At 47.6% G+C, this 12,199-nt stretch overlaps 1 protein-coding gene across 1 annotated transcript in view; it reads right to left on the reverse strand.

Annotated features, from left to right (window-relative positions):
* Positions 1-12,199, reverse strand: part of ROBO4 (roundabout guidance receptor 4) — a 106,018-nt gene that overhangs the window by 22,888 nt on the left and 70,931 nt on the right. The window contains exon 17 of the mRNA XM_060250928.1: positions 11,732-11,971. Coding sequence (XP_060106911.1) covers positions 11,732-11,971 — 240 coding nt within the window. The remainder of the gene's footprint in view (positions 1-11,731; positions 11,972-12,199) is intronic.

The raw sequence follows: 12,199 nt of genomic DNA on the forward strand, positions 1-12,199 counted from the left end.
GCCCCGAGGTCCGGGACGCAGTCAGGGGTTTCTTCGCGGGCGACCCGGTTTACGCCCGGAACTACGCAAGGGGGCCCAATTGGGTGGCGGGCCGAGTGCTACGAGTCACCGGGTCCCGCCACTATGACATATCAACTGAGGGGGGCCAGGTACTACGGCGGCACATAGACCAATTGAGGCGCCGCACGCTACCAGAGGAACTGGCGGACACAGAAGAGGCAAGCGCCGGGGAGGAGCTCGCCGGGGACCGACCGGAGGACGCGGCCCCATCACCCCTAACACCGGCCCAGGTAGCACCGGAACCGCCAGAGCCCGAAGGTGCCGAAGAACCAGTCCGGCCGCCACCGTCCGCACCAGGGGCCCCCGCAGCATCAGATGCGGTGGCGGCGCCTCCCCCACAGGACCTTCTCAGACGGTCCACCAGAGAGCGCCGACCTCCCGCATATCTGCAAGACTATGTTCATTAACCAGGGGGGGAGGGGTGTAGTGTATCAGTAAATAATATGCGACCGGGCGCAGGGGCAACTGGGCCGTCCCAGAAGCCCCAGCGCAGGGCGCGAATCTCCCCGCCTATCAACAGCTGTGGCGGGAAGTTCAACGGGTCAGGATTGGCCTGACCAACCCTGTAGGTTGTACCGGGGATTGTATATAAGTGGGACCCGGCCCGCGTGTTCCCTCTCTTGCAACGTGCTCCCAATAAACCATGTTGCCCTACTCTCGTCTCCGCTTCGAGTACGTTACACACTTAGAAAAATATATCTTAAATTACTAAATAATGAATTGCAAAAAATATACATTTCAGAAAGGCAGATCATCACATGTGAATGGGAAGGGGGCAATAAATCCACAAAATTTATACAGCAGTTCAACAGGTAAGTCCGTTTTCCTTCTCTCGCCCACTGCTTCTGCTGTGAAATTATGACATGTATATTTTCGCAATGCACTATTTAGGAATTTAAGATATATTTTTTTCTAAATTTTCAGTACTTTGTATTTGTTTCTTTAAAAGTCTTGCTTAGACATTCTACACGGAAGCACAGCTTCCAGGCGGAAGCAGAACAAGTGTTCCTCCCAGGCTTGTTGGACTTAAAAAGTTTTTGCACTGCAATTTGTATGTTTTGTGAGTCCTAAGCCACCTTGAAAAGGCTGTTATGTTATATTGTTACTGTTGATGGAAACTCAATTCAATGTGAACTTCTGTTATACTCTTGTCTTGTTTGGATCCATATTCTAGTGCTTGAGGGTCCTATTAGAGATCAGGTTATTGTTTATGAGTAGATATCAATGTTTATTACAAATAATAATAATAATAATAATAATAATAATAATAATAATAATAATAATAATAATAATAATAATAATAATAATAATAATAATAATAATAATAATATATTGGATTTATATCCCGCCCTCCACTCCGAAGAGTCTCAGAGCGGCTCACAATCTCCTTTACCTTCCTCCCCCACAACAGACACCCTGTGAGGTGGGTGGGGCTGGAGAGGGCTCTCACAGCAGCTGCCCTTTCAAGGACAACCTCTGCCAGAGCTATGGCTGGCCCAAGGCCATGCTAGCAGGTGCAAGTGGAGGAGTGGGGAATCAAACCCGGTTCTCCCAGATAAGAGTCCGCACACTTAACCACTACACCAAACTGGCTCTCCAGTATAACACAGCAATAATAACACAGCAATAGTGTGCAATTAAATGTTTTATTTATAGCACATTGTTATGCAGGGGGTATTTTGCATCCACTTTACTCAGTGCTTCCTTACAGTTTCCAGGTGGTGGCTGGAGATCTCCCGCTGTTACAGTTGCTCTCCAGGCAACTTGATCAGTTCACTTGGAGAAAATGGCTGCTTTGGAAGGTGGACTCTATGACATTATGCCCCACTGAAGTCTCTCATTTCCTCAAATTTCACCCTCTTCAGGCTCCACCCCCAAAATCTCCAGGTATTTTCCAGCCCTGAGCTGGCAACCCTAGGTATAATGTTAAAGAGTTCACCTTCTAAAACAGCCATTTTCTCCAGAAGAACAGATCTCTGTAACCTGGAGTCCAGCTGTAGTACCGAGAGACCTCTAGTCACCACCTGGAGGCTGGCACTGCAGGGGCCACTCAGTTCACTGGAGGAGGAGAACTGTGAGAACTGTCAGAAGCTTGGAGAGAACTGTGACTGGCCCAAGATCACCCAGCAGCTGCATGTGGAGGAGTGAGGAATCAAACCCAGTTCTCCAGATTAGAGTCCATTGCTCTTAACTACTACACCAAACTGGATTTCAAGAGACTGTTGGTGAAATGATACTAGTTACCATTGCTGATAGAAAGTCCAAGCCAAGTGCACTCTGAGCTTTAGTAGAGTTAACAGAGCTCTCCTGGTCACCAGAGCAGGGGCCCACTGGGAAATGTCTCTGTAATTTAAATTGCCAGGCCAGCCCTGCTGGGAAGAGGCCATGTCTCAGTAGCACAGTTGCACATATTACTGTGGTCAGTGACCATAATAAACCATTCATTCATTCTGCAGCACAGCAATTGTTTTGCATGCAGAAGGTCCCAGATTCAATCCTCAGCATCTACTCTTTCAAAGATCAGTTGATGTGAAAGACTAGCTGTGGTAATTAAAGGGTAGGGTAGGATTGCCAGCTCCAGGTTGAGAAATACCTGGAAATTTGGGGGAGGGGGTGGAGCCTGGGGAGGGCAGGGTTTGCGGAGGGGAGGGACCTCAGCAGGATCCAGTGTCATAGAGCCCACCCTCCAAAGCAGCCATTTTCTCCAGGGGAACTGATCTCTATTGTCTGGAAATCAGTTGTACTAGCAGGAGATCTCCAGTCCCCACCCACCTGCAGGATGGCAATGCTCTTCAAGGGAGACTCCATATTCAGAGGCTGCAAACCTCTGAAACTTATTGCCAGGAGGCAGCATCAGAGGAGGCCTTGGCCTCGATGCCCTAGTCTGTGCCTGCCTGGGCAGGAGCAGGGGAAAAAATCCCATAAATAAAATTAAATAATAAATAAAGTCATTGGCCCTCCAGGGGCCAATTGTTGGCTGGCCACATTATGAAATAGATGGCTGGAATAGATGAACCACTGGTATAATCCACCAGGGCCCTTCTTGTGCTCATAACGATCTCAGCCTGAGATCCTGACCTGGATTGGGCCAAGCCTGTAGCCCTGTATGCACAATCCCTCCAGGTGTTGACTGCAGGGCCTTTTTGTAGCAGGAACTCCTTTACATATTAGGCCACACACCGCTGATGTAGCCAATTTTCCAAGAGCTTACAATAAACCCTGTAAGAAGAGCCCTATAAGCTCTTGGAGAATTGGCTACATCAGGGGTGTGTGGCCTAATATGCAAAGGAGTTCCTGCTACAAAAAAGACCCTGAATGTGTGTAGAGGGAAAGAGGGCATGAACATGCTGCCCCCTGCCCTGCCCCCTACCCCACCTTCACGATTGCCAGCACAGCACATAAGCAATTAGAGTTGCCAACCTCCAGGGACTGGCTGGAGATCTCCCACTAATATAACTAATCTCCAGGCAACAGAAATCAGTTCACCTTGAGAAAATGGTCACTTTAGAAGTGAACTCTATGGGTTTATTCCACACTGAAGCCCCTTCTCCCTCTCCAAACTCCACCCTCTTCAGGCTCTACCTCCAAAATCTCCAGAAATTTCCCAACCCTGATTGGCAACCCTACTATGCACAGAAAATATAAAGAATCTTCATGTGTTCATGCAACAGCATGCATGCATTCTTAAACCAGACTCTTGGCCCACTGACTTTCAGTCGGAATGTTAAACCTGTGTGGAAATGCTCATGAACAAAAATTGTCCTTGCTAGGGTTCTGCCATAAAGCTTTCTGTCACTGGGTTACCATCCTCCAGGTGAGCTCTGGAGGACTCCGGGAACAGCAACTGATCTCCAGAGACCACTTCCCCTGGAGGAAATGGCAGCTTTGGAGGGTGGATTCTATTACATCACATCTCTGCTGAGCATCCTTCCCTCCCAAACTCTGCTCTCCCCTGGCACTGCTCCACATCTCTAGGAATTTCCCAAGGTGGACTTGGCAATCTGGTGCCTGGCATTTGTGTCAAACTGGAAGGAATTACGTTACTTTTCTTTTTTCAACCAAAACTGCAAGAGGGAAGAAGAGCTAAAACCACTGTCTCCACCAGAGACAACTGCCAGAATGAGGAAGCAGGGATATGGAGGATTGTTTTTAGTAGCAACTCATTTGCACAACTCTTAATTTTGGGAATGTCATCCCAGTTAAATTACAAGGTCAATCTCAGCACAGACTTAATTTAACCAGGCAGTAGCTATTCCAGGCACAGAGTTGTTCCTCCGCCTTCATCCTCCTCCTTTTCAATCTTTCCCAGCCCACTGCTGTCATCTTCAAATCTTGCCACACACAGTTATTCCAGTTGTCTCAGTTCCGACCCCTGGGGGCTTTCCTGTGCCAACTCTCAGTTCAAGCCTCCTCCATGGCCCCAAAACACACGTTGAGCAGGACTTATTCAAATCCTAGCTGAAAGCAGATTCCTCAGCTGCTGGTGGAAGGTTTCTTTTATTACTAGTTGAAGCTATATATATGTATACGGTATAATGTATGTTATATAGAGCTGCTGGGCTTTGTCCCTCCATAACTGCAGCTCCAATTAGGGCCTTCCCCCAAGGGATGGGAAACCATTCCACAGGCAGCACTGAACGTGTTTGACTTAGGATCAAAAGCTGCGGTCAACCCACATCCTGCCTCAAAGGCCCAAAGGTTTCAGAAACAGCAGCCTACCATTAAAAGAGGGAGAGGCTACATGCTCCGTGAAAGTCATCTCCAATGGGAGTGGATATAAAAAAGGCATGGGGCTCCTTTTCAGAAGATGGGGAACTAGTAAAGTGGGACAGAAGGGTCCAGAATGCCATTAATAAGAACATTACAAGAAGTAGACTAGATCAGACCAAACACCCATCTAGTGTCTAGTCCCATGGGTCTAAACATTCTAGTGAGTTGCAAAATCCCTCCTGGTGAGCTGCAAGCTTCTATATTGCTCCCTTTTTTTTTTTTTTTTTGCCTTTTCAACCCATTGCTAGAATGCATGCATAGGCAGCAAGGGCAAGAAGCTTCCTGCCCTGCTTTATACAGACACTAAGAGAAGCAATGCAAGGTCACTCAGTCATTGAGAGGATTCCTCCAGGGCTGCGACCCTTGACCTGTCCCTCACAACAATACATCTCCTGGTGCTCTGCCTGTGTTTCCTGTCCCAGATCTGATGTTGTGACATCATTTCCAGGTAAAAAACCTAGAATTGACATTGCCTGCCCACCCTCACACTCTAGGAATCACACAAACTGCTATGGCAAAGACAACAGAGATCAATGTGATTCCTGGAGGGTTACAGTGGCCTGTGATGTCACTTCCAGGGTTGTGTGGCTCCATGGAAGAGTGTCTGCTTTCCATTCAGAAAGTCTCAGTTTTAATCCCCAACACTTCCAGTAAGGATCAGGTGGTAGATGACGTGAAAGACCTCTGCTGAGATCCTGGAAAGCCACTGCTGGTCTCAGCAGACAATACTGACCTTGAGGAACTCATGCTTTGATTCAGTATAAAGCAGCTTCATGTGTGTTTAATGTTCCTGCAAATGATATCATGGCATTTTTTCTTCCTGCCATTGCATTGATCAGCAGCAGACAATTGGCGCAGTGGTGAGGAATTGCTCACTGCTGCATGATAACTGGAAACCCTGCATCCCTAGTTCTCTTGGCCTTGGCTGATAGGCAACCACAACAATATTGCCAAGCCTCCCAAACTTTGGTTTCTGAAAAATAAAACCATGCTGGGTGGGTGGAGTGAACTTGGAGGTCATCATGCAACTTGGCCAGACTTTTCCCAGGGAAAGGCTGCCAAGGGGAGGGTGAGGGAAGAAGACAGGGAAGCAGATAAAGACAGAATCATAGAATCACAGAGTTGGAAGGGGCCACACAGGTCATCTAGTCCAACCCCCTGCTCAATGCGAGATCAGCCTAGAGCATCCTTGACAAGTGTTTGTCCAGCCGCTGTTTAAGGACTGCCAGTAAGAGGGAGCTCACCGCCTCCATAGGCAACTGATTTCACTGTTGAACAACTCACGGTAAAGAACTTTTCCCCCTAATATCCAGTTGGTACCTTCCCGCCCTTAATTTAAACCCATTCTTGCGAGTCCACTCCTCTACTGCCAACAGGAATAGCTCTCTGCCCTCCTTGACAGCCCTTCAAATCCTTGAAATCATGTCCCCCCAGGTAGATTGGCAGGGTAGAAGAGAAGGAAGCAGGAAAGGGGGAGAGGCTGTGGGGACTGCCAGGGATGGGAAAAAAGAAATAATGGGGGAGATGATACAGGGGGAAATGAGATGCTCCCTGCAAGTCGTTGTAGGTCCCCCTACTTCCTTCTAAATAAACAGATTGTTTTAAAGGCTCCCAAAGTCACCAGTATCTCTCTGCACTCCAGGAGGAATAAATCTGCAAAGCCTGTTCCAAAATGCCCTATCTCTGTATGACATAACCGAGAGGAATACCAGCCTGCAATGCCAAGGAGCTCCAGTGGGTTCTCTGCTCGGTCTTCCCAGGGAGATAACAGTAACTCCAAACTCTGTGTCACAGAAGAGGAATGCAGGCCAAAAGCCCCATCCCTCAAGAGCAGATGTGGCATGGAGGGGGGGAAAGCAAGGCAGCTGGCAGGCAAAACTGGCTGAGGCTTGTTAAACGCTGCTAAGAACATTTTAAGCTGGCAGGCGGTCGCCCCGCCTAGCCTCTAAATGGAGCTGTAATTATCCGTGGGATCAATGTGCTTCCCGTAAAAAAAAAAAAAAAACCCACAGTGGTGCTGCATCCCAGCCCCAATTACAAAAGTGTAAGGAGTCAGCCTTGCAGGGCAAGCTATCCTCAAACTGCAGAGGCAAGCAGTTCCAACGCATTAGCTAATTGCAGCCGGGGATGCTTTTGCTGGCAGAGGGAAACTGGAGGAGTCCTTTGTGAAATGCCTTTCCCACGAGACCAGGGAGGAATGCTGTCATGTGCCCAGGAGGCCTTCCGTGCATGGCAAAAATCTTGGTCTACCTATGGGGAAGATGGGAAGAACAGCAGAGCCAGTATGGGCTGCAACAGACCTTTGCATGTCTCCTGGAAGCAGAGGAACAAGAAGTGCAAATGACCTGAACAGCTGGCAAGCAAAACTGGCACATCTGCCCCATTAAGAGACACAGAAGCTGCTCCCCCAACAGAAGTTATGTGCATTGATTTCCCAGCAGGGGAGCAGTGACACAAGTTGATGCAAGACCCAGAAGTATGTGTGAGTCACTCGCACAACTTCTGAATGTACTTCTAGGCAATGTTCCCTCTAAGCTGCAGAGTCTTGTGAGCAAACATTCTACTTTTTGAGCTACTGGTACTAAAGTTGTGAGCTACTGGCTTTAAAGTTGTGAGCTACTGCATAAATTATTGTGCTCTGGGGTCATCATTCCTGAGCAAAGACAAAAATGTGTGAGCTGGAGGCTAAAAATCTGTGAGCTAGCTCACGCTAACTCAGCTTAGAGGGAACACTGCTTCCAGGTAATGTACATCACGTTTGGGGGTTATTTAATTCAACTGGAAGAAAGAAGAGTAGCCAAGAGCGAACCCTCCTTAAATACATGGGTGAGAACAGATGAGCTGTCGTGCTTGTATCGGGGAAACCCAGGGCTTTTTTAAAAGGAAAAAAGGTCCAGCAGGAACTCATTTGCATATTAGGCCACACCCCTGACATCACCATTTTTCCACACAGGACTTTTTTGCAGAAAAAGCCTGGCAGGAACTCATTTGCATATTAGGCCACACCCCCTGATGTCAAGCCAGCCGGAACGGAGTTCCTGTGTGTTCCTGCTCAAAGAAAGCCCCGGTGAGACATAGATTGATTTCCCACTAGAATTGCTCCGCCCCCAGGCTTTTGTTTTCCTCGGGGCAAGGCATCAATTTCCAGTTGTTCCACGGGTGCATTCTGAGCCAGGGCGACCTCCAGTTCCCTGCGTGGCAACATAATCCTGAAAAGACAGCATCTAAAAATGGCACAGGGAAATGGAGGTTGCCATGGCTCAAAATGCACCCATGGAGCAACTGCTGGGAAATTGATAATTTGAGCTGGGGGTGGGGGACAGAAGCCTGGTGGGGGTAGGGTTGCCAAGTCCAATTCAAGAAATATCTGGGGGCTTTGGGGGTGGGGCCAGGAAACATTGGGGGTGGAGTCATGAGCAAGGTTGGAACAAGTACAATTAAACTCCAAAGGGAGTTCTGGTCATCACATTGAAAGGGACTGCACACCTTTTCAATGCCTTTCCTTCATTAGAATGTATTTATTTATTTTATTTATATCCCGCCCTCCCCGCCAAAGGCAGGCTCATATAATGTATAATGAAGGATAGGGGCATCTTCTTTGGGGGCTCACAGAATTGACCCCCTGGTCCAATCTTTTTGAAACTTGGAAAGTGTTTTGAGGAAAGGCATCAGATGTTATGCTGCAAATTTGGTGCCTCTACCTCAAAGAACATCCCCCCCCCCCCGAGCCCCAGATACCTGTGGATCAATTCTCCAATATTCCCTATGGCAATTGTTCTCGTAATAGAGTGCCCAGTAGACATTTCCCTCCCCCCGCCCCCGCTTTCTAAAGCTTTCTAAAGTGGGGGGAGGGCCTCCAAACCAGGGAATCCCCTGCCTCCTCCCTCTGTCTCTCTCACACACACACACTTACTGGGTCTGGTTCCTACACAACTTTATTTGCTCTGAAAATGAAAGCAAAACAAACGGAGAGTCTATGTTCTGACGAGGTTGCTGCTGACCCTTCCCCATGCAGCACTTCCTGTTTCCTGCTCAACTTTAAAGGCACACATTTTAAAAATGAACCTGTGCAGATTTCTAAACCTGCCGGAGCGCTAGAAGTACATGGTGACTGTAGGGGAGGGGTTTCCCCCCTCTGGCCAGCTGGCTGGGGGCAGGGGGGGAAGCCAGTAAAATGGGGGATTCCCCACTGAGACCTGGGGATTGGGAAGCCTAGGCGGGGGGCGAGCAACGCTAGTGGGAAATCGGTCCTAGTTTCAAATTCTTGTTCTGCTATGAAGCTCCCTGTGTGACCTTGGGCAAGCAACCACTCTTGCTCTTAGCCTTACCTACCTCATGGAGTTGTTGTAAGAGTAAATGGAGGAAGGGAGAACTCTTCAATCCTCTCTTAAGCTCCCTGGAGGAAATGCAGTATTTGAAATACTGTGATAGATCAAAAGGGTCTTTCTCTCATAATTATGATGTGGAAAATATGACCTGTGCAGCCAAGAAATTAGTCTCAGGAAGGAAGCTGGTGGAATGAGCAGGCTCAGGATGTGCCATGTGGCCACTCACTGCTAGGTCAGCCTGTTTGGGTAGTGGTCTGCCATTATACATGGGCTGGCCTTTCTACCCCATATGCTTTCTATTCTGCTTTAACATTTCTCCTTATTCCTGTTCTGCTTGTAAGGTTACCAACTCCAGGTTGGAAAATTCCTGAAGATTTGGGGGTGGAGCCTGGGGAAAAGAGAAGGTTCAGTAGGGATCTGATGCCATACAGACCATCTTCCAAAGCTGCCATTTTCTCCAAGAGAACTCTGTCATAAGGAGATCAGTTGTAAGTCTGGGAAACCTCCAGGCCCCAGCAGGAGGTTGGCAACTCTACCTACCTAACAATCAATTCATTTCATATTAAATCTTGAAAACCTGCACATTTCTCAACCCTGTCTGGCTCTCGAGGCATCTTGGAAATAAAAGAAAAACAAATAAGACTGGGGAATGGGGAATTGTTGATGTATAGAACCTTAAAGTATTTAAATCCTGGTTTTAAAAAAACCGCTTAAAACCCCACTTAAAAGAGCAATAGGTAAAAAACAAGGAGAACAACCAATAAAAACGAGAGGATTAGTTCAAAACCAGCAGAGAATTGCACCACATATAAATAAATGATGTTTTAATGTGTCCAAATGATACACGTGTGCACACACATACACAAAATCAGATCCACTTGTAATAATCAGTATAGGATGGGAATGAGCAAGCCAAGCTTGCAGAGTAGGACTTTTCTATAGACCTTGTCCTACTGCATCTCATGGAGCCACCTGAAATTCTGCTCCTGAGGGTCAAGAGGCCCTCAGAAACGGCATCAGAGCAAATGGGAGTGGTGGTGCTGGGAAGGGAGAATCGGCCAAAGAAGAACTCTTATACAGGCATAAGTGCCTTCATACCCACAGGATGGCACCTGTGGATGTCTCCACCTGACATCAGGTAGAAGGATGGTAGAAAGGGATTCCACAGTTGAGTACCCCAACTCACAAGTCCTGTCTCTCATGAGTTAGTATTTTAATTTGTCCACTCAATCAGATCTCCAGTGGCTAATCAGAAGCCCTGATGGCCAAGTGCCTTGCCCAGCCCCACCCACTTTCTAAAAACTTTTGGTGGTCACCAGGAAGTGTCAGTGGGTGCCGTGGCACCCTTGGACACCATGTTGGAGACCCATGATCCACTTCTTTTGGATTTTCAAATGTTGGCTGAGGGATATGTGAAAAACAGATTACAGCCCCACCCTCCAGGTGTCACAGCCAATCCCAAATCCCCTGGTGTGTGTGAAAATTCCTAGAATCCCCAACCAATAAGAGGCTTTAGATCCACTGTGTCTGAGAGAGCTTGTGAAGGGGGATTAGTTAGGCCTCAGGCAGATATACAGAGAATTAGGGATCTAATAGGGATACCCTGAGTCAGGCAGTCTAGGATACATTAGGAAGGCCATAGGTCAGGGCTGGGTAAGAGGATCCAGAAAGAATCCTGGGATACCATCTAACCTTACTTTCAAGGTCTGAGTCAAGGGGTAACTAGACTGCAGAAGCGTGAGGATTAAACAGATAAGGACCACAATTCCTGTATCTTTATCAGTATGGTGAGGGCAGTAGTAAAAAGATAACAGATCCCAGTGTTTATTGAGCCTTTCCCAGATTAAAAAAAAATCACTCCATCTCTCTTACCAGGAGATACAGCCTGAAAATTCTATAAACTGGGGTGTGGGTGTGAGATTTTAACTATTCTTAAGAGTACTGCGGAAACATTTTTACATTTTACTTGTCAACCAAAATAAGCTGTTCAACCCAGCAACGGAAGAGACAATCAACTCATTATGGTGTTGTTAAAATAAAGAATCTGTGTGAGTCAAAAAGGGAAGGGGGGATCGTCACCTGAAAACCTGAGCTGCCACAGGTCCATGAAGTCACTTTAGCAAGTTTATATAGCCGTCTTAATATATACATTTAGTTTTACTAGCCACTTGCCAATGCACAATATTTGTCCACTACTATATTTTGCCAAGTTTATACTATCGCTGGAGTGCTTCTGGGATTACAACTGATCTCCAGGTGACAGAGAGAAATTCCCCTAGGGAAAATGGCCATTTTTGAAGGTAGACTCTATGGCATTCTACCCCACTGAGGTCTCTACCCTCCTCAGACTCCACCCTCCTCAGACTCCACCCTCAAAATCTCCCAGTATTTCCCAACCCAGATCTGGCAACTCTGTCTGCTACCCTCCATTTGCCAGCCATTGTGATGGATGGAGGGGTTGATATAAAGTACCCTGCCTGTAACAGGGGCAAATGGTTATGCTGGAAAAGAGAACGACCAGGGATGAATGCATGCAGGTTCCATGGGCCCATGGAAATAGGGCCTGCCTTTACCTTGGACATTCAGCCTCCTCACTGAGCTCCAGGTATTCAGCCACTTCGTCCGGGGTAAGCACTGTCTCTCTGTCATCATTGAGGGATGCAGAGATCGAGACTGCAGAAAGGCGGTTGTATGGCAGAGTGGGGAAGGCTTGGATTTCTCTTGGGGACTCCTTGGCTGTCTGCAGGGAATCCTCGCCCTGTTGCTGGGGCACCAAGGCCTCAGGAGACCGCAGATAGCAAGTGCAGGTACACCTGTGAACACCAAAACATAAAGACCAACCAGCCTTGAGAGTGATTCTGGCCCAAAGGACTCTCCTTTTTTCCTGCCTCTCAGTTTTCTTTTTAAATAGGTTGTTGCTGGAAATACAAAAAAGGACCATCTCTTGATTCCCTTCCCATCATGTCCCTGGCTCAGGCTTTGTCTTAGGGAAGGGGCCATGGCTCAAAGGTAGAGCATCTGCTTGGCATACAGGAGGTCAC

This window comes from Heteronotia binoei, chromosome 12 (genome assembly GCF_032191835.1).
Source record: "Heteronotia binoei isolate CCM8104 ecotype False Entrance Well chromosome 12, APGP_CSIRO_Hbin_v1, whole genome shotgun sequence".
Classification (NCBI taxonomy): domain Eukaryota; kingdom Metazoa; phylum Chordata; class Lepidosauria; order Squamata; family Gekkonidae; genus Heteronotia; species Heteronotia binoei.